Genomic DNA, 23,545 nt, shown 5'->3' with positions numbered 1-23,545 from the left:
CGTCCACGTACGGCCTGCAGGAATAACAAAAAATGTGGTTAACTGTTTGTTTCATGTTGTCTGCTTTATCAATGACACGTGAGGAATGATAACTATCTACCCACACACAAAAACACATGCCATTTGATAAGATTTAAGTTAACGAAATTAGCACTGTAATTTAGTTTAACCAGTTCAACAATAAATGGCAGTATATTTATCCCGCTTACATCATCGGCAGCTTCACTGTTGTACGTACATCTCCAAACCAGTTTGGCAAATACTGTGATGGAACTACTTTTACCTTCAGCTTCTTTTTTCTCGGCAAACCAAGGGGCTCGTTCTTTAATTCTTCCAGAACAAAATGAATTGAGAAGTTCATTTTACCTGATGCCTTGCAATGGGCTGCCCACTCCCTTTGTACCGCATTTTTAGGGAATCGATTATATATTACGCGACTAGTTTTACATCCATAATTGTTACAGTTTGCAACTGAACGGTTACTCGTATCTTTACTCATCTATTTCGTTTCTCGCTACGCTGTTACAATAATTATTTAGCGTCGCGTTCCGTCTCGATTGTACACGCGCCATTCTCACACTGTCCGCTGTCTGCCGCATGACGCCACGGCGCGAAAGCCACTGTGGCAGACTCGACCGCAGACCCGCCCCAAATGGCCTCCCTTGTAGTGTCTAGTCAGCTCCGCACGGAGTATTGTTTAAAGTTTTGGGTAGACAAGGCAATGTGTGGAATATTGTTTGTTTAAGCAGTTTATGGGATCAACGCAGTGTGTGAAATATCGGTTACTTAATTATTTAAAGCATTTGTCGGGAAATTGACTGCAGTCTATGGAATACTGTTTATTGAAAAAAATTTGAGAACTGACAAGGCAGTCTGGAATACTTGAACTACTGCGGGGCTTTTTCGTTCCGATGACCGTCAATATGACTCAGGCCACGCAGTTACAGTGTTGTTAACCTCGCGACTGCGAAGCGCGCGCCGTTTCCCCAGCCGCCAGGCCGCACCACGCGCCAGCCACGTTGCGTGCACGTGGCAAAAGCCAGCTGTGGCCGTCTTGGAGATATTCCCTCACTCTATCGCAATGACTGGCTAATTAATTAAATCAACACCCATTAAGTGGGAGAAGTATTCCTCGTTTCCTATTGGTGGATACTAGGATAGGAATATTTAGCGGGATCTGATTCCGCAACAACCCAGTTTCCGTATACTACTGGCTCCATTTTCCAGTTGCCTCCTGTCGGTGGATCTGATACGAAGTCCATAACGTTCCATGTAGCTGTGAAATTTGAAATTTTACCTGAGTTGCATGCTACACCCGTCATCAATTTGTCGGAGGGTCTGCACTGGTGCGTGTGTTCCCAATACCACTTTCGGAAACGATAAATTGCTCTATCAGGAATCTGACATCGTGATTGGGTTTTTAAAACACTATAGAATTCCTAAAAGGTATCCCCCACCTGGGTGAAGCTCATGTCTGAACCCCACCCTGCTCCCACTCCCAAATCGTATGTGTGCTGCCCGAGCCGTCGCTGCCACCCACCATACCGCGCGTCTCTAATATCCAATCGACAGGCTAGCTAATTAAATTGACCACAAGAGTCACTTTGCATGGCGAGTAATTTCCTTTTTTCGACAATCAGCGGATACTGACCAGACAGCTAAAGTGGGAACCCCTGGAGGGAAGACAATGTTCTTGGCAACGAACACTACTGAGTACCGACATTTTGGGCTGACCGCAGAAGGACTCTACTGCCGGCAACACACATTTAGCGTAACGACTATGCTGTTAAAAACACAATCACAACGGCTGCGTTACTGTCGCTCTACATAAGCCTAAGCACAGTTGGAGACGCGTGTAACACGTGTGACGTGACAGGGCTTCGACCGGTCCCCACGTACCGTGCAGACCGGCGCACACCGAGACGTGTGTGAAGCGTGACGCTCAGCCAGGGTGACGCACGCGTGCCAGACACCTGTCACCGAGCTACTGCTTGAAAACCACAAATATTCAATAAAAGAGTTGCTATCGTTAGTCTCGAGTTCCGAATCAGATCCGGATACTAATGCTGAAAATGAAGTGTTGCTTCATTCGGCAATGAATAAAAGATTGAAATCGCCAAATGTATATCTTGTTTGAAAAGAAAAGTTGTAGACAATTTGAAACTATGTTGTGTGATGCTGATTTTACAAATTAATTCAAAACGACTAGAAAGCAGTTTTCTGTAGTACATGGAATTATATAACACGCCATTGACTCAAATGTACGTAATGCATAGGAGCCGACTGCAACTAAACAGAAACTGTGAGTATTTTTCAGACAGGCGATGATCGAACATCCGTTTTCTTTATTTTAGGAATTATAAAACATTGCAGCCATATATGTAGGTATTTTATTTTCATCCCCCACCCTCCCACCCCCCGATGCAAAAGGCATCATAAAGCTTTCTGCGTTCCCTGAATTTCTCTGTTAACTTTTCTTCTGCACAACATGATGGTCTGTGTACTATCAGTAGCAGAGAATAATGCACGCGACAACAAGAAATGAATGTAGCTCTGCTTTGTCAGCACTGCATTACAAAAAACTAAATAAATCAAATAACAACACTCTTTCAGGATACTTTTATTTATCGAATAATACCGACCACGTCTTCATTTGTGTAGCCTGTTGTATAATTAGTGTAGTAGTGCTGATATTGTATATGCAGCCACTGAAATGTTTTTTATCGTCACGACAAGCCAATTAAAACAGTGTCATTCGTGGCGGTTTCTCGACTGCTTGCAGTGGAAATGTGATGCTCATATGTATGTAGTATGCAGGGTGGTCCATTGATCGTTACTGGGCCAAATATCTCACGAAATAAACGTCAGACGAAAAAACTACAAGGAACGAAACTCGTCTAGCTTGAAGGGGGAAACCAGATGGCGCTATGGTTGGCCCGCTAGATGGCGCTGCCATAGGTCAAACGGATATCAACTGCGTTTTTTAAATATGAACCCCCATTTTTATTACATATTCGTCTAGTGATAGATGGCGCTGTAATAGTCACAAACATATATGGCTCACAATTTTAGACGAAAAGTTGGTAACAGGTACGTTTTTTTAGATTAAAATACAGAACGTAGGTAATTTTGACCGTTTATTTCGGTTGTTCTAATGTGATACATGTACCTTTGTGAACTTATCATTTCAGAGAACGCATGCTGTTACAGCGTGATTACCTGTAAATACCACATTAATGCAATAAATACTCAAAATGATGTCCGTCAACCTCAATGCATTTGCCAATACGTGAAACGACATTCCTCTGAACAGCGAGTAGTTCGCCTTCCGTAATGCTCCCACATGCACTGACAAAGCGCTGACGTATGTTGTCAAGCGTTGTCGGCGGATCACGATAGCAAATATCCTTCAACTTTCCCCACAGAAAGAAATCCGGGGACGTCAGATCCGCTGAACGTGCGGGCCATGGTATGGTGCTTCGACGACCAATCCACCTGTCATGAAATATGCTATTCAATACCGCTGCAACCGCACATGAGCTATGTGCCGGACATCCATCATGTGGGAAGTACATCGCCATTCTGTCATGCAGTGAAACATCTTGTAGTAACATCGGTAGAACATTACGTAGAAAATCAGCATACATTGCACCATTTAGATTGCCATCGATAAAATGGGGGCCAATTATCCTTCCTCCCATAATGCCGCACCATACATTAACCCGCGAAGGTCGCTGGTGTTCCACTTGTCACAGCCATCGTGGATTTTCCGTTGTCCAATAGTGCATATTATGCCTGTTTCCATTACCTCTGTTGGTGACTGACGCTTCGTCGCTAAATAGAACGCATGCAAAAAATCTGTCATCATCCCGTAATTTCTCTTGTGCCCAGTGGGAGAAATGTACGCGACGTTCAAAGTCGTCACCATGCAATTCCTAGTGCATAGAAATATGGTACGGGTGGAATCGATGTTGATGTAGCATTCTCAACACCGACGTTTTTGAGATTCCCGATTCTCGCGCAATTTGTCTGCTACTGATGTGCGGATTAGCCGCTAAAACACCTACTTGGGCATCATCATTTGTTGCAGGTCGTGGTTGACGTTTCACATGTGGCTGAACACTTCCTGCTTCCTTAAATAACGTAACTATCCGGTGAACGGTCCGGACACTTGGACGATGTCGTCCAGAATACCGAGCAGCATACACAGCACACGCCCGTTGGGCATTTTGATCACAATAGCCATACATCAACACGATATCGACCTTTTCCGCAATTGGAAAACGGTGCATTTTAACACGGGTAATGTATCATGAAGCAAATACCGTCTGCACTGGCGGAATGTTACTTGATACCAAGTCACTATCAATGGCCCACCCTGTAATAATTTCTCTTATTGCATCGATATCTAAGGAAGTCTGATGCCCACATGTACGTAGTGTAATGTATCTTATAACATCCATATCCAAGTAATCCAGTGAGGATTGTATATTTCAAATCTTGGACGCTTTTTACCAGGAACACACATGTGGAAATTCCCTCTTCTCGAATCTTTATAACAGATCGTGTACATACGATATCATAGTGTGCAGCAGGTAGATAACATTGTTTTGCTTTCCTGCCTTGCTTCATGATTTTATAATATTCCTTAAATCCTTATTTACTATCCTCGCAATGAATTGTCCGTACGTTCTTGCGACCCGAAAACATTGTGGAGGCAGAATATATAATCCAGTGGCAAATGGCTGACGAGTCGTTGATCTGGGCGTTCTTTTGACAAAAGAAAAACATAAACTGTGCAGGCGTAAATAAGTGAAAAATATTATGTACTAACGAAAAAATGGAGCACTAGTCAGTGACGAGCAATATACAGTAGGGCTGTATCATTGGGATGGCCAATACTAGTACTCCCGTACGCACGCTGTCGAAGTTAGCACGTGGGGGGGGGGGGGGGGGGGGGGGAGTGGCCGCCCACCCGCCTATCCTCCTCCCCCCCCCCCCCGACACCTCCCACGGCATTGCACGGCGCCAGGAAGTCTGCCACAACAGGCTGGAGCAGTCGCGGTCCTGCTCGGACCTGGTCTAGTGAAGTGCGCTGGCTGCCCGGAGCCGCGACACACACGCTATGCGCGCCTCACTTTGCGCCCAGCGTAAAAGCGATCTTTGTCCTACAGGCACACGCAAAAGTGGACGACGATGTTCGTGGTGAAAACTATACGTACTTTATAAACCAACGTATAGTATTGGGGACGAATGAAGTGCTGTCCCACACAAATACCGCAACATTACACACATACAGTCATCGTGGGGTGTGTATTAACAGACCAACAGTGTGGATACAAGTCGCCAGCAGTGTAAGCTCGTAATAAAATCACCCTCATCACGGAATTTAGAAAGTGATTTGGCTAAAGGAAATGGGATTAAGCCGATATTTGCAACTCCCTCTTGCCGCTGCTATATATTTCCCACTCTAACAAACAATATTTGTAACGCATTCTGTCTCCATACCATGTAGGCAGTGTAACAGAGGTTCTGCAGTATACGCACGGACTATAGCCGAGAGAGTATGATAGTTGATTGAGAATGACTCGTTTCGAGACATGAGACGTTTATGAATATGATTCACCAGTGCCTGTAATCACTGAACATCTTCACAGGGTCCAACGCAAGTATGTAGTTGACTGGAGAGACTTGATTCCAAATCGCAGACACCATTTCTGACAGAAATCTGAAAAGCCAGTGTATTTGGTCATTGGATTTTGTACCTTTCTTATGATCTCAATGTAGCGTTGCATTTTTAAGTGATTCCTCACATAGCACACCATCTACTGTATGTGATCATTCTCGATCAACTATCAGCTTCCCTCACCTATAACGCCGTTGATATATCGTAGAACTTCTGTTACACTGTCTACATGGTCTCGTGATAGAATGCGTTAGAAATGGTGTTTGTTACTGTGGGAAATATCTAGCAACGGCAAGAGGGAGTTGAAAATATCGGCTTAATACCACGTTGCATAATCGAATCACTTTCTAAATTCCGTGATAATAATAATTTTTTTATGGGTTTTCACTGCTGGTGACTTGCATCCACACTTTCGGTCTGTTAATACACACCCGACGATGACTGTATATATGTAATGTTGCGGTATTTGTGTGGGACAGCACTTCATTCGTCCCCAATACCATACGTTCATTTATAAAGTATGTATATTTTTTAACATAGGTAATGTCAGCCAGTCTTGTGTGTGTTTGTAGAACCATGACAGTTTTTTTATGCAGGGTGACGGTAACACAGTCGTGATTGTGTTTTTAATAGCACGGTCGTTACGCAAAATGTTTGCTGCCGGCGGCAAAATCCTTCTACAGCTAGCTTACAATGTGAGTTGTCAATAGCGCTGCTCTAAAAGAACATTCTCTTCCCTCCAGGGTGAGTGTACTCTGATTGTTGAACAAAGGAAATTACTCGCCGTTCAAAGTGACTCTTGTGGTCAATGTAATTAGCTAGCCTGTCGATTTGATATTAGAGACGCGCGGTATGGTGGGTGGCAGCGACGGCTCGGGCAGCACACACACGATTTGGGAGTGGGAGCGGTGATCGGGCGTTTTTTCGCTGTGGCCATATCCTCTAACGAAGTTTCAGGCCATCACCTACACAGGGAGACGTGACCAATGTAATACAATGAAACGAGATATGCTGCCGAATTTATAAAATAATTCACAGCATAAGCCCGATATTTGCGACTTCTCTGTGCTGTTGCCATGAGGGACTCGGTGTGTGATGAGAGATTTGGTTACTTTGAGAGAGTTCGAAAGTGAGGACGGCATCCTGTGGCACAGGTGCATCCCAGCACAGCCAAAAAGGAATGTAATATTCTTGTCCTGTGACACAGAACAGATTTTTTTCTACGTGATGATAAAGTATTTAGAGGAAATACAGCCTATGCCATACTGTTGTACAGGATTTTCACAACAAGTGACTATACTTCAGCAATGCGAAAACGTGTGTATACCCCGACTATCTCGGAAAGTAACTCGCATAAAAGGGAGGAATCTACATTTCACGTCAGAAGTTGTAGGTGTATCGACAAAACTGCGCCCCTGTCACGGATTTTTCTTAAACTGAGGAATCTGTGCCGGGGACGGAACTACGGTATAGACCGCAGCCGCCAGTGAGTGCACGGCGGCCGGTGGCGGTTGGTTGCAGGTTGGGGGTTGCGGGTTGAGGGTTGCGGGTTGCGGGTCAGCTCAGCCTGTGGCGGGCGGCAGGGTGCAGGAAGCGCACGTGTGTGCTGTGCGGGAAGACTGAGTATGGTGGGTGTATCAGCGAATATTCACCACAAGCGGTCAGTGGGTGGCACATCTTCGCGATCGCGACTTTGTCAGATCAGTAGGATTTTTTCAGCTGACATGTTTAGAGGAAACGTTGTGGCAGAGGGGGGTGTTTCTTCTTCAAAACGTCAGTGCGTACAAGATCTCGGATGTAATTAGCGCTGCGATATCTTTTTTTTGTTGGAAATTTCATGACTTGATTTCCTTATTGTTTGCTTATGATACTCAAATGTTGAAAATGTGTTTTATTATGAATTAGGGTCATTGTAAGCTGGAGGTGACTGTTTTAAGCGATCAATTTGACTCCTGTAAAGTTTGTTGAACAGCTAATTTGATATGGTAGTGCAAAACAGATTATTTCACTCTACTTTTGATATCGAAATTGTCTCGAGCATCACCCAATAGGGACGCAATATTCTCAGGAGAGACGAAAACCTCTGTGTGCATGTTTGGAGACGTTGGTTCGCACAATCAGAGAGTGGTCTCTAGAGAAAGCCAGAAGAGACAGAAAGCGAGTGGGGGCGCGAGATCGAAGGAGGCCGATATGCGGTCCACGGTCGGTGGCATACGGTAACGCGATGTGTGGTTAGGACGTTGGGGGGTTCTGACCTGCGTGGCAGTGCGGTTGCGGTAGACACATATGCAGGGGACGTCAAGCGGTGGCTACTAACCACACTTCTTTCCATTCCTCGGTGATCACAGAATTATATTATGAGAAAAGGGGGTGGGGGCCGGGAGGGGTCGAGGGTTCAGACATGAGCTTCACCCAGGTGGGGGATACCTTTTAGCAATTCTATAGTGTTTTAAAAACTCAATCACGATGTCAGATTCCTGATAGAGCAATTTATTGTTTCCGAAAGTGGTATCGCGAACACACGCACCAGTCCAGCCCCTCTGACAGATCGATTACGGGTGTAGCATGCAACTCAGGTAAAATTTCAAATTTCACAGCTACATGGAACGTTATGGACTTCGTACCAGAATCCACCGACAGGAGGCAACGGGAAAATGGAGCCAGTTGGATATGGAAAACGGGTTGTTGCGGAATCAGATCCCGCTAAATATTCCTATCCTAGAATCCACCAATAGGAAACGAGGAATACTTCTCCCACTTAATGGGTGTTGATTTAATTAATTAGCCAGTCATTGCGATAGAGTGAGGGAATATCTCCAAGACGGCCACAGCTGGGTTTTGCCACGTGCACGCAACGTGGCTGGCGCGTGGTGCGGCCTGGTGGCTGGGGAAACGGCGCGCGCTTCGCAGTCGCGAGGTTTACAACACCGTAACTGCGTGGCCTGAGTCATACTGACGGTCATCGGAACGAGAAAGCCATGCAGTAGTTTAAATATTCCAGACTGCCTTTTCAGTTCTCAAAATGTTTAAAAAAGAAGTATTCCGTAGGCTGCAGTGAATTTCCTGACAAAAGCTTTAAATAAATAAATAAACAATATTCTACGCATTGCCTTGTCTACCCAAAATTGTTTAAACAATATTCCATAAACTGCAATCAATTCCCCTGCAAATAACCAGTGAACTCGCCAATTTCCAGGTGGGGGAGGGGAGGGGGACAGCTGGGGTTTTCCCAGAGTAGGGGGCGGTGAGTTAACTGATCGATTTAATTCATTTTTTCAATTAATTTGATATCAAAAGTGTGCTTGTATTGGCGAGGGGAGTTCCCATAGGGGGTGTGGAGGTGGAGGGGGAGGGTTGGGAGGATTTCTCTGAAGGGTGAATTATTCCCAGAGGGACGTAATCCAGTTAGCGGGACAGACCCGTCAATCGGTAGAGAACGGCAGGGTGGTCCCTGAACGTAAGCTTGCCTCCGGTGTAGGCAACCCACGTTACCTGACTGTGCTCGTGCCCCTGGTGCCTTACTCCTCCTCCTCCACCGTGACGTTTTCTGAAGACTGGAAACTGGAATTAATGAAGCATCTTCTAATTGTTCCGTTTTTCACCTCATTCGACGCACTTTTAATCCAGCCGACAGCGTCAGCTACGGTAGCAGAGTTAGCTAGGACATACACGAATGTGGCGCTGTCCATTTTCGCAACTAGGGAACACAGAAACTTTTTGTAGTAATTTTATTTAAAAGGCAGGATGATTTATTGGTCAAGAGGCTGAACATGCGATGATGTGTTGGAAGGAAAAAATTTTACTTCCACACTGGTATCTTTTCCATGTAATGACATGGTGGATTATGAACGAAACGTAGAATGTTACGTTTCTAACTGCTCATTTTCTAATGTAAGTTATTCAGCCGAGAACGAGAAATGTCAGAAGTCATCCGTACATTTTTATTTACGTGCAAAAGACACCAAGCAAGGCAATGTCATTTTTCTTCGAAGCACTATGGACGATTTCCTCTATATATCTAAAGTGGTTCTTCTTTTTAGCTGTAGAGGTTAGGGCAAAGACAAATCGTCAATCTTTGCTTTCCAATTTTGGCACATTTGTGCTGACCATCCTTCACAGCATTCTGTATGGAGTAGCTTTACAAATAATCCCAAAAAAAAAGTCACGCGGTTCGAGAGTGTAGCGCGTGGAACCGCTCGGCCACCGCGGCCGGCGTTGCTGAGCCAGCGGATAGTACGGTCAGGGGAGCCGTGCTGAGCTCAGCAGAGCCACGGGAGGGCGCGTAGGCGGGAGCCAGCCAACGCAGAGAGCGCAGCCGACCGAGTTTTGCTCGCCGTGACGGGTCCGGGGTCAAGATCATTACGACTACGTCATCACTCACGTACTGTGCCCCAGAACGCCCCTTGCATACCTACTGTTACACATCGAGGTACTCCAACTTCGTTCTAAGCTGTGCAGGTGTTAACAATGAGACATTGCTTCAGTAAGTGACTTCCGTACTGGATTTGAGGAACAAATGGCGCTGTTGCCGGTCATCGGACATCTTTTCGCGTTCGAAATTACGCCAAGCTTACGGTGTTCGTGTGGTGTTGGCTGAATTTTGTTGTTTTTAATTTATTGTAAGAATTAACTTGTACTAGAGCGTTTAGCGTGATACGGAGCTTCGTAAAAGTGAATGTGTGTGGGTGGTGGAGTGGGATGGGGTAGGGGGGTGGTAGTTGGGTAAAGTGTGACGTGGCCGTCGCCCTCGCGCAGCACGCACGTTTCTCAACGAATCGAGAAACAGTTGGCACAGTTCGAAGACAGCCTCGTGCGGGAAGCTCCAGCTCGCCTGTGTGCCTTTTCGTAACGGCAGTGTTTCGCTTTGCAGCTACAGGGAAACAGCGGCCGCCGTGTTCCGCATTCCGGCAGAAATACGGCCCGTGGGAGCGGCGCCGGCAGCCGGAACTGACAGGTCAGGTCAGTGAGGTGGTGTAAAGCGCAGACTGCCGTGCAGCACACAGCACACAGCCCTGCACCTGTGTGCGCGCCCCGCCAACGCACTGCACCTACGTTTACACACTCTCTGTATCTCTCTGTCTCAGCTCTCTCTCTCTCTCTCTCTCTCTCTCTCTCTCTCTCTCTCTCTCTCTCTCTCTCTTTCTCCCTGCCTCCCTCCCCCCCGTTTCCGTGCCGTCAGTGTGACGCTGTTCCCTGCCTACTGCACGTCTAGCATAACAAAAATAACACCAGCTTTAACGCATTTCCTTCGTTTGTTTCACAGTTTCTAACTCTGTTACGTTCTGGTACTGCACCGAAAGGTACAGACGAAAATTCATCTCGCATTCGGTTTCTCCTGCTACAGTATAGTCTCTCATTCTGATGTCGTGAGCCCCCGGCCACACGGGCGGCAGCGCCACCACGTGGCTGCGGCGGGGTGGCACTGCACGTGGCACGTCGCGCAGCGAGGTAATGCACGTCACTCTCGACCAGAGTCACGTCGTGCGTCTCTTTCGGTAGGGGTTTCCACAGAGCTGATGCTCCCGAGTCGCAAAATGTCTCCCCTCGCGATCACCATTCGATCCTCGAGGCGCATACTGCTCAGTCTTTTAGCGATTCTGGTGTATTCCGAAAGCCTCGACTGTCTTGTAGGCATTTTTATTCGTAAAAAACAGGAAATCAAAATGTAAGAAGTAGGAACAGAAATCACAAACGAAAGTGAAAAAACTCGTTTTTTCTAGGCAACAAGTGAAATATAAATAGACTTATCGAAAGAAGCGAAGCAATTTCGTTACGTTTTCGATACACAAAGCGAAATCAGTAAAGCCGTATATTCTAGCTGAGTAAATATGGTGTCGGCTCGTATTCGTAACGATGAGATTGCAGCATTTATTTAGGTCACTGACGTACACGTTCGAAAGTACTGCTGTCAGTAGGGGAAAACGCGAGACTGGCAGTGCCGCCCACTGCGGCGTGACGATCGTGTCGCTGAGATAAACGTCGCAACTACTTATCCGACCAGAGCTCCTGAAACTTTAAATTGAGGTATTTTTGCTGGCCGGAGTGGGCGAGCGGTTGTAGACGCTACAGTCTGGAATCACGAGACCGCTACGGTCGCCGAGAGAATCCTGCCTCGGCCACGGATGTGTGTGATGTCCTTACGTTAGTTAGGTTTAAGTAGTTGTAAGGTCTAGGGGACTGGTGACCTCAGAAGTTAAGTCCCATAGTGCTCACAAGGGAACCTCCCCATCGCACCCCCCTCAGATTTAGTTATAAGTTGGCATAGTGGATAGGCCTTGAAAAACTGAACACGGATCAATCGAGAAAACAGGAGCAACTTGTGTGCAACTATGAAAAAAATAAGCAAAATATACAGACTGAGTAGTCCATGCACAAGATACGCAACATCAATGACAGCGTGAGTTCAGGCGCGCCGTGGTCTCGTGATTAGCGTCAGCAGCTGCGGACCGAGAGGTCCTTGGTTCAAGTCTTCCCTCGAGCGAAAGGTTTACTTTTTTTATTTTTGCAAAGGTATGATCTGTCCGTTCGTTCATTGACGTCTCTGTTCACTGTAATAAGTTTAGCGTCTCTGTTTTGCGACCGCACCGCAAAACGGTGCGATTAGTAGACGAAAGCACGTGCCTCTCCAATGGGAAACGGAAACATTTGATCGCAAAGTCATAGGTCAACCGATTCCTCCACAGGAAAACACATCTGATACATTCTATACGACACTGGTGACGGCATGTGCGTCACGTGACAGGAATATGTTGTCGACCCACGTAACTTGTACACTTGGCGAATGGGGTAAAAACATTCTTCTACCTTGCCCGATTTAGGTTTTCTTGAGGATGTGATAATCACTCCAAGAAAAGTGATGAAAACGTAAGAGTTTGTCAGATAATAATTGTCTGAAAATAAAAGATTAAAGTCTTTACTCGCGGGAAGACTTGAACCAAGGACCTCACGTTCGGCAGCTGCTTACGCTAACCACGGGACCACGGCGCTCCTGGCTCACACTATCCTTGATGTTGCTTATCTTGGCGATCGAGTACTCAGTTTTTTTTGTCATCAGTCTACTGACTGGTTTGATGCGGCCCGCCACGAATTCCTTTCCTGTGCTAACCTCTTCATCTCAGAGTAGCACTTGCAACCTACGTCCTCAATTATTTGCTTGACGTATTCCAATCTCTGTCTTCCTCTACAGTTTTTGCCTCTACAGCTCCCTCTAGTACCATGGAAGTCATTCCCTCATGTCTTAGCAGATGTCCTATCATCCTGTCCCTTCTCCTTATCAGTGTTTTCCACATATTCCTTTCCTCTCCGATTCTGCGTAGAACCTCCTCATTCCTTACCTTATCAGTCCACCTAATTTTCAACATTCGTCTATAGCACCACATCTCAAATGCTTCGATTCTCTTCTGTTCCGGTTTTCCCACAGCCCATGTTTCACTACCATATAATGCTGTACTCCAGACGTACATCCTCAGAAATTTCTTCCTCAAATTAAGGCCGGTATTTGATATTAGTAGACTTCTCTTGGCCAGAAATGTCTTCTTTGCCATAGCGAGTCTGCTTTTGATGTCCTCCTTGCTCCGTCCGTCATTGGTTATTTTACTGCCTAGGTAACAGAATTCTTTAACTTCATTGACTTCATGACCATCAATCCTGATGTTAAGTTTCTCGCTGTTCTCATTTCTACTACTTCTCATTACCTTCGTCTTTCTCCGATTTACTCTCAAACCATACTTTGTACTCATTAGACTGTTCATTCTGTTCAGCAGATCATTTAATTCTTCTTCACTTTCACTCAGGATAGCAATGTCATCAGCGAATCGTATCATTGATATCCTTTCACCTTGTATTTTAATTCCACTCCTGAACCTTTCTTTTATTTCCATCGTTGCTTCCTCGATGTACAGATTGAAGAGTAGGGGCGAAAGGCTACAGCCTTGTCTTACACCCTTCTTAATACGAGCACTTCGTTCTTGATCGTCCACTCTTATTATTCCCTCTTGGTTGTTGTACATATTGTATATGACCCGTCTCTCCCTATAGCTTACCACTACTTTTTTCAGAATCTCGAACAGCTTGCACCATTTTATATTGTCGAACGCTTTTTCCAGGTCGACAAATCCTATGAAAGTGTCTTGATTTTTCTTTAGCTTTGCTTCCATTATTAGCCGTAACGTCAGAATTGCCTCTCTCGTCCCTTTACTTTTTCTAAAGCCAAACTGATCGTCACCTAGCGCATTCTCAATTTTCTTTTCCATTCTTCTGTATATTATTCTTGTAAGCAACTTCGATGCATGAGCTGTTAAGCTGATTGTGCGATAATTCTCGCACTTGTCAGCTCTTGCCGTCTTCGGAATTGTGTGGATGATGCTTTTTCGAAAGTCAGATGGTATGTCGCCAGACTCATATATTCTACACACCAACATGAATAGTCGTTTTGTTGCCACTTCCCCCAATGATTTTAGAAATTCTGATGGAATGTTATCTATCCCTTCTGCCATATTTGACCGTAAGTCCTCCAAAGCTCTTTTAAATTCCGATTCTAATACGGGATCCCCTATCTCTTCTAAATCGACTCCTGTTTCTTCTTCTATCACATCAGACAAATCTTCTCCCTCATAGAGGGTTTCAATGTATTCTTTCCACCTACCTGCTCTCTCCTCTGCATTTAACAGTGGAATTCCCGTTGCACTCTTAATATTACCACCGTTGCTTTTAATGTCACCAAAGGTTGTTTTGACTTTCCTGCATGCTGAGTCTGTCCTTCCGACAATCATATCTTTTTCGATGTCTTCACATTTTCCCTGCAGCCATTTCGTCTTAGCTTCCCTGCACCTCCTATTTATTTCATTCGTCAGCGACTTGTATTTCTGTATTCCTGATTTTCCCGGAACAAGTTTGTACTTCCTCCTTTCATCAATCAGCTGAAGTATTTCTTCTGTTACCCATGGTTTCTTCGCAGCTACCTTCTTTGTAGCTATGTTTTCCTTCCCAACTTCTGTGATGGCCCTTTTTAGAGATGTCCATTCCTCTTCAACTGTACTGCCTACTGCGCTATTCCTTATTGCTGTATCTATAGAGTTAGAGAACTTCAAACGTATCTCATCATTCCTTAGTACTTCCGTATCCCACTTCTTTGCGTATTGATTCTTCCTGACTAATGTCTTGAACTTCAGCCCACTCTTCATCACTACTATATTGTGATCTGAGTCTATATCTGCTCCTGGGTACGCCTTACAATCCAGTATCTGATTTCGGAATCTCTGTCTGACCATGATGTAATGTAATTGAAATTTTCCCGTATCTCCCGGCCTTTTCCAAGTATACCTTCTCCTCATTTATTCTTTTCGTAGTTCCACACAACTTCTTCCTGTTTTCTCGATTGATCTGTGTTCAGTTTTTCAAGGCCTATCCTCAGTGCCAACTTATAAGTAAATCTGAGGGGGTGCGATGGGGAAGTTCCCTTGTCAGAGCCAATTGAACCATTTGAGGTATCTCTTTTTCCGTAATCCGATTCTGATGAAATAAAGCCTCTATCGAGTTACCTGTCATAAATGCACGAAAACTCGTCTAGTATATTTTGAGATTAGCTTGTTGCGGGCCATAAACAAGCAGACAAAGTTTTACAAGTAAGTTTATTCTTCCGTGTTACGGTGCGTACATTACCTGCAATCAGTTTATCGGATATATTATCAATGGGACGCGACCATTTTACAGTTTCATTATTAGAATACAGTAAGGAAGGTAGTCGGCTGCAGAACTGTCGGATGTGGGCCCGGGTCACAGGTCAGGTTGTCCGCGATACTTGGACAGACAGGTGTGCCGGCTGCTTGAGGCGCACGCTCCAGTACGTCAACAGGAACGACGTGAGCGTCTCCAAAAGTCTGCCTGCCGCAGTATAGTCGAGGAGTTACTAAGTGACGCGAGCAGACACCCGAGAATACTACAAGTTGGAAATGTGCCAGGAAGACGTCGCATCGCTCGTCCGGCTCCTCCGCCGCCGTCCTCAGACGGTGGGCGTGTTAACAGTGTTATAACTCGGCCGCGGCCGCCCCGACACCCGCGGCCGGGACGCGCCGCTGCACAGAGTGGCGACCGGCAAGCCTGCCGTCGTTCCAGCACTGCGGGGCAGGCCGACTCCTTACCAGTGCAGCGCAGAGTGGAGGTCCAGAGTGGCGGGCTGGCCGCCGCGCCGCGCCGGCGCCCCCCTCCCACAGCCCACAGCGGCGGCCGGCACTTTGAGGCCGGTACGCACGGGCACAGTGCAGTCCCATCTCGCCCGCCGACCGTACGTGGGTCAGTTCGGGTCAGTTTGTTCTCTTCGGTCAAATCGTCCGACATTCTGACCCAGGAAAAACGGACTGTGAGATGCTGATAGGTTCAATCCGAAAAAGTAGTCTGTAGCTTCCTGACAGTGAAAGATTTCGTAATCGGCATCTACTTCGACATCTATGGTCGGAAATTACAGTATTACTGAAAACCACAAGTAGGCAAAATGTTTATCTCAAATTTTAGGGGTAAATTATAACTCGCAAAAATAATTTGTTCGAGTGATAAGGATGGTAGACCTTGTAGCTAAAATCACTGTACTGGGTCTTTTTTGGGCTGTGGTAGGTGGGCATAAGCTATATACAAGTACTGCTTACTGGCGTTGTTATGCCAGGACGGAGGTGATTCTGGTACACGGGGTGCTTCGCAAACGTACAAGTTTTCGTAACTGCTTACTAGCGTTCTTTTGCCAGTCATCCTGATGTACTAGACGCTTCAGAAATGTGGTGAACGTTATGTTTCCCCACTTTCGAGTGCTTTTCCTGTTCAGAACAGTTTCTAGATGTCGCTTTCCGCCCAGCTGCCGGCTACACAACTTAATTTCAACTCTCCACCTATTAAGCTTCTGTACCGTTCGAGACGGCAAGAGTCGCCTAGAAGATGCGAACGACTCACCTGAAAGCGCAGGACGACTGACGCGGAGGCATCTGCTCGGTGTCTGCGCCCCCACTGCTGGAAGGAACAGCTCCGTCCACGACGAGGGGGCGTGCCGCGTACTGCGACCACGCCACGGCGGGCCCTGCTTCTGCCGACCACCGACCTCCACTTCCCACTCTCCACACCGATTCACGAAATCGTCTAACATTTAGGCCTTTCAGCCAGTTCGAATCTGGAGCTGGGTAAAGGCATTTCCTATTCCCATTTATATCGCTTCTCGGGAACGCCTTACTAACTTTCCCAGAAATGGGTTCCATCGATCATCATGCGAAAATCCAAAATTAGCCCGACGGCCTACCGTTGTCCAGAGCTACCTAATCGCTGCGCTACGACATTTACCGTTGCTTTCCAGTGTGCAGTGAGAGCGCATACAGTCGGCAAGTGACACTTCGTACGTTCTGGAATGAAGGCTGTCCCCGTACGACGGTCCACCGTACGTGTCTCTCAGGTCGCTTGCCTGAAATCAGTAACTTTTTTGTTACAGCGACTCTGGACTACAAGTGCATACGATGCAGGCAAATACTGACTATAGCGTGAGGCAGGAACAGAGTTATACGCTGTCAAGGGTTATACTTCTTGCGATTTTGAACAAAAAACGTAAAGATATTCCCATTTCTTAAAATCCGACATACAGCTATTTGAAAATCCGTAGTACCAATGACACAGTGCGTCACTGGACGTTACAGCGGGCATTGGAACGATCGCCGTGCAGTAGTTTCTCGGCCACCGCGGTCACGCGATCTTTCTACCGTCGGCCCACGCACGAGTCAAGTGCGCGCCCAGATGTTCGGTAGAGACGACGCGACGCCGCCCGCCATATCGGCGAGTGCGCGCTGGCGAACGAGTACGCGCGGCTGACGGCCGTGTGTTCCACCAGCTGAGCCTAGGCCGGCAGCACAGCAGCCAGGTGCGAGGCCTCAGCAAGTGCGCGCAACTCAACACTACATCTGCCCACACTCTTTCGTTTACTGTTACCCATATCTGTCCTTTTCACTAGTTTCCTTCTGAAACTCTTAAGAGCAGAATATACACGCATCAAAAAATGTTTTGCATCACCCGGTTCCCAGAACTCCTGAAGACAGACGTTGACTGTCGATATTGTATCACAGACACAGTCCCTTTGATTGTTCAGAGATCTCACTAAACCCGCCCATAGATGTAAACGACCACGCACGAGCAGCCCCTACCCCTACTAGGCGGAGAGGGTGTGACGGCCGATCAGTTCCAGTCATTCCACCAGGAAGGAGGTACACGGCTCGTGTTCTCTGTGGTTCAACCGTGCCTAGACGGTCAATACCGCGGTACGATAGCGTCCGCATCGTTACTTTGTGCCAGCTAGGGCTGTCAACAAGAGAAGTGTCTCAGAGTGAACCAAAGCGATGTTGTTTGGACATGGAGGAGATACAGAGAGACAGGAACTCCCGATGACATGCCTGCCTCAGGCCGCCCAACGGCTACTACTGCAGTGGATGACCGCTACCTAAGGATTATGGCTCGGAGGAACCCTGACAGCAACGCCAACATGTTGAATAATGATTTTCGTACAGCCGCAGGACGTGATGTCGCGACTCAAACTGTGCTCAATAGGCTGCATGATGGGCAACTTCACTCCCGACGTCCATGGCGAGGTCCATCTTTGCAACGACGACACCGTGCAGCGTGGTACAGTAGGGCCCAACAACATGCCGAATGCACCTCTCAGGATTGGTATCATATTCTTTTCACCGATGAGTGTTGCATATGCCTTCAACGAGACAATGGTCGAAGATGTGTTTGGATGCAATCCGGTCAGGCTGAACGCCTTACACACACTGTCCAGCGAGTGCAGCAAGGTGGAGGTTCCCTCATGTTTTTGGGTGGCATTATGTGGGCCGACACACGCCGCTGGTGGTCACGGAAAGCGCAGTAACTGCTGTACGATACGTGAATGCCATCCTCCGACCGATAGTGCAACCACATCGGCAGTATATTGGCGAGGCATTCGTCTTCATGGACGACAATTCGCGCCTCCATCGTGCACATCTTGTGAATGAGTTCCTTCAGGACAACGACATCGCTCTAATAGAGTGGCCAGTATGTTCTCTAGACAAGAATCCTATCGAACTTGCCTGGGATAGATTGAAAAGGGCTGTTTATGGACGACGCGACCCACCAACCACTGTGAGGGATGTGCGCCGAATCGCCGTTGAGAAGTGGGACAATCTGTACCAAAAGTGCCTCGATGAACTTGTGGATAGTATGCCACGACGAATGCAGGCACGCATCAATGCAAGAGGACAGGCTACTGGGTACTGGTGTGTACAGCAATCTGGACCACCACCTCTGAAGGTCTCGCTGTATGGCGGTACAACATGTAATGTGTGGTTTTCATGAGCAATAAAAATGGCGGAAATGATGTTTATGTTGATTATGTTGATCTCTAGGCCAATTTTTTGTATAGGTTTCGGTACACTCGGAACCCAGGTGATGCTAAACTTTTTTTGATGTGTGTAAAATGTTCATTTGCAGTTTTTCGTCCACCTCCGCCTCCGCCGTGTACCAGGGCCGCGCGGGATTAGCCGAGCGGTCTCAGGCGCTGCAGTCACGGACTGTGCGGCTGGTCCCGGCGGAGGTTCGAATCCTCCCTCGGGATTGGGTGTGTGTGTTTGTGCTTAGGATAATTTGGGTTAAGTAGTGTGTAAGCTTAGGGACTGATGACCTGAGCACTTAAGTCGTATAAGATTTCACACACATTTGAACATTTTCGTGTACCGCGTGCTGCACTTCGTCTGTCTGACAGTTTCGAGCACCATCAGAACTTTGATTTTCAATGTTACGTGTTAACACTGACCGACTTTAAAAATTGAAAATGCTTTCACAATGTACTCATTTAAAGTCATGCACTTATGTTTAGAGTTTGACACAATAAGACAAGGACTACAGCTAGAGACCGTGCGGTTATCTCGAGACAGCGCCAAGTGACGGCGCAGAAGTGCCCCTACTTTCTTCATCCGTGATCTGGGAATGAGAGCACTTAGCACCTTACAACACGACGTTTTAATTTTTTAGTTCTTCACTACTAATTCCATTCGCGACAGACTTTGCAGACGGTATCTCCACATGTCACTGAATGTACATGCAGAATTATATCACTGTACGAAACATAGTTCACGACACAGACGTCATAAACACTAGGACGCATGAAACTAGAACAATAAAAATATCCCTTCCTAATATTAGTAAAGTCCAGTCGTTTAACATGCCCAATCAGCTAGTCTAGTCTTTGCATTTACTCGACTGTTACGAGACGTTTCGCAGAATCCGTGTCCGGTGCACGTGCAGAGTGCAGCAGGGTTGCAGAGGGCCTGCAGGCGCGGGCCGCCGCGCTCTGCGATCCCCCCCCCCCCCCCCCCCCCCCCACGTCGATACAGTCGATCCCTGCCTTCCTATTCGTGACTCTTCAGCCGTCACGCAGTTCTTTTGCCGGAAGATGATCTTTCCGCGAGTGAAGCCCAGTAAAGCGTATCGCCTTGTGTAGCAACTGCTGGAACTTTTTAACGACTTGGCACGAACGCTTGCGACCTCTGACGTGGATCGTGGCACAAATATTTAAGGAAAGCCTCACCATATCGTTAACTTCTTCACTCTACAACGTATTAAAATTTCAGAATATGGTTGGCCCGCTAGATGGCGCTGCCATAGGTTAAATGGATATCAACTGCGTTTTTTTTAATTAGGGACCCTCGTTTATTATTACGTATTCGCGTAGTACGTAAAGAAATATGAAAGTTTTATTTGGACCACTTTTTTCGCTTTGTGATGGATGGCGCTGTAATAGTCACAAACATATGGCTCACAATTTTAGACGAACAGTTGGTAACAGGTACGTTTTTTTAAATTAAAATACAGAACGTAGGTAATTTTGACCGTTTATTTCAATTGTTGTTCCAATGTGATACATGTACCTTTCTGAACTTATCATTTCTGAGAACGCATGCTGTTACAGCGTGATTACCTGTAAATACCACATTAATGAAATAAATGCTCAAAATGATCTCCGTCAACCTCAATGCATTTGGCAATACGTGAAACGACATTCCTCTGAAAAGCGAGAAGTTCGCCTTCCGTAATGTTCCCACATGCACTGACAAAGCGCTGACGTATGTTATCAGGCGTTGTCGGTGGATCACGATAGCAAATATCCTTCAACTTTCCCCACAGAAAGAAATCCGGCGACGTCAGATCCGGTGAACGTGGGAGCCATGGTGGTTCGACGACCAATCCACCTGTCATGAAATATGCTATTCAATACCGCTGCAACCGCACATGAGCTATGTGCCGGACATCCATCATGTGGGAAGTACATCGCCATTCTGTCATGCAGTGAAACATCTTGTAGTAACATCGGTAGAACATTACGTAGGGAATCAGCATACATTGCACCATTTAGATTGCCATCGATAAAATGGGGGCCAATTATCCTTCCTCCCATAATGCCACACCATACATTAACCCGCGAAGGTCGCTGGTGTTCCACTTGTCGCAGCCATCGTGAATTTTCCGTTGCCGAATAGTGCATATTATGCCGGTTTACGTTACCGCTGTTGATGAATGATGTTTGGTCGCTATATAGAGCGCGTGCAAAAACATCTGTCGACGTCCCGTAATTTCTCTTCTGCCCAGTGGCAGAACTCTACACGACGTTCAAAGTCGTCGCCATGCAATTCCTGGTGCGTAGAAATATGGTACTGGTGTTATCGATGTTGATGTAGCATTCTCAACACCGACGTTTTTGAGATTCCCGATTCTCGCGCAATTTGTCTGCTACTGACGTGCGGATTAGCCGTGATGGCAGCTAAAACACCTACTTGGGCATCATCATTTGTTGCAGGTCGTGGTTGACGTTTCACATGTGGCTGAACACTTCCTGTTTCCTTAAATAACGTAACTATCCGGCGAACGGTCCGGACACTTGGATGATGTCGTCCAAGATATCGAGCAGCATACATAGCACACGCCCATTTGGCATTTTGATCACAATAGCCATACATCAACACGATATCGACGTTTTCCGCAATTGGTAAACAGTCCATTTTAACATGGGTATTGTATCATGAAGCAAATACCGTCCGCACTGGCGGAATGGTAAGTGATACGACGCAGTTATACGTCTGTGACTATTACAGCGCCGTCTATCACAAAGCGAAAAAAGTGGTCCAACTAAAACATTCATAAATCTTTATGTACTACGCGAATATGTAATAAAAAATGGGGGTTCCTATTTTTAAAAAAAACGCAGTTGATATCCGTTTGACCTATGACAGCACCATCTAGCGGGCTAACCATAGCGCCGTTTCCCCCTTCAAGCTAGACGAGTTTCATTCTTTGTAGTTTTATATGTATATATACGGTTACACAAGTATAACCAAGTGTCGTAATAAAAAACTAACTGTTGAGTCTGCAATTCAGAACAGTGGTAACCTAAATAGAAGAATAACAATTAATTAAGAATTAATGATAAGAAAACAATTTGTTATTAAATGGGAAGCTTCACTTCACAGAAATAGTTTGAACGAATGACATTCCAGTATATCACCCGGACCCCCCTAGTGTATCGCACATTAGAACAAACCATTTTACTAGAGTTCAGACAGTTCTACTTTCCGCCATTGTGCCGATCGTTTCGGTACTCAAGGGCACCGATGGGTCTAGTACTCGAATTAGAGCCCCTGCATCATTCAGTATGCATTTCGGAAGCGATACCGTTCGGTCTAGAGAACCGAAGCGCTGTTGTCGGTTAGCGTCGCGCAAGCCAATCAAAAGCAAGCGGCCGCACATGCGCACGAACACAAAGCGGCTAGCAGACGACACAGGCGCGCTATTCTTCCAAGTACCGAAAACTGCCTTTACGTTGCCACAACGTATGACGCCGCATTCCATCCAGCTGACGTGCCCACCTTCATCGCCCTTGCCTCTTCCTTAACAGTATCAGGCGCAGTATATCCATTTCCATGATTCTCAGCTGAAATGCATAGAAATTTTTACTGTTTCTCTGACCGCATGTTTCCATGCATGCATAATAACGATAGAGTATTCTGCAGATTGTCGTAAATGCCGTGCCGCATTATGTCATTTTATTCTCATTCGCACTGACATCGTGTTTTGGATTTTACGTTTCGGAAAATTAGTTAGGAATAGTGTGTAGTACCACATTGTACTAATACATCTATAAAAACACCCGAAAAAATGATTCTGAGAATTTCAAAGAATAAGAAGATAAACAGAATGTGGTTATTACTCGCTCCTAGAGATCCAAATGATTAAGTAGCCCACTTCCCTATATGATACGTCAACGATTTGGGTCTTAAAAACAAAATTGAAAAAACGCATTTACGAGAGCTCCTGCAGTTCGTCGAAGTTTATAACATACATCTCCTGAATGGAAATTTTCGTGTATGGTGCTACAGTGTAAAAATATTACGTCGGTGATCTTTCATCTCTGTCTACTGTTGTTGAGGATTCGATCGCAGATTTACAGTCGTGACAAACAAGAGTATGAAATGATTGCGGCTAGTTACATTCCCAGCAGTTTAAGTTGTGCTCTTGGATTCCTGTCTAACCGCATGCTAGAAAATCGCTACATATTCGGAAAAATAGTGAATTATTTCTGACAAGAAAAAATATAAAGGTCACTGTCGATTGTTCCACTCACAGCAATTTCGCATTTCGTTTTTTAAACACACAGAAATCACGAAATCATTACTGAGCAAGTGCGCTCTTACATGTAAGTAATAACGAATATTGCAGAAAAATCTTAACTTACACGAATAACAATGTCTCAGAACGTGTTGCATATACACTCCTGGAAATTGAAATAAGAACACCGTGAATTCATTGTCC

At 46.0% G+C, this 23,545-nt stretch overlaps 1 protein-coding gene across 1 annotated transcript in view; it reads left to right on the top strand.

The window, feature by feature from the left end:
* The window catches only part of LOC124789291 (carboxypeptidase E-like), a 305,166-nt gene that overhangs the window by 249,909 nt on the left and 31,712 nt on the right, over window positions 1-23,545 (top strand). Inside the window, exon 10 of the mRNA XM_047256607.1 lies at window positions 10,557-10,640. Within this exon, the coding sequence (XP_047112563.1) occupies window positions 10,557-10,637 (81 nt within the window). The 3' untranslated portion in view covers window positions 10,638-10,640. The remainder of the gene's footprint in view (window positions 1-10,556; window positions 10,641-23,545) is intronic.

This window comes from Schistocerca piceifrons, chromosome 1 (assembly GCF_021461385.2).
Source record: "Schistocerca piceifrons isolate TAMUIC-IGC-003096 chromosome 1, iqSchPice1.1, whole genome shotgun sequence".
Classification (NCBI taxonomy): domain Eukaryota; kingdom Metazoa; phylum Arthropoda; class Insecta; order Orthoptera; family Acrididae; genus Schistocerca; species Schistocerca piceifrons.
This window is presented reverse-complemented; position numbering and strand designations above follow the sequence as displayed.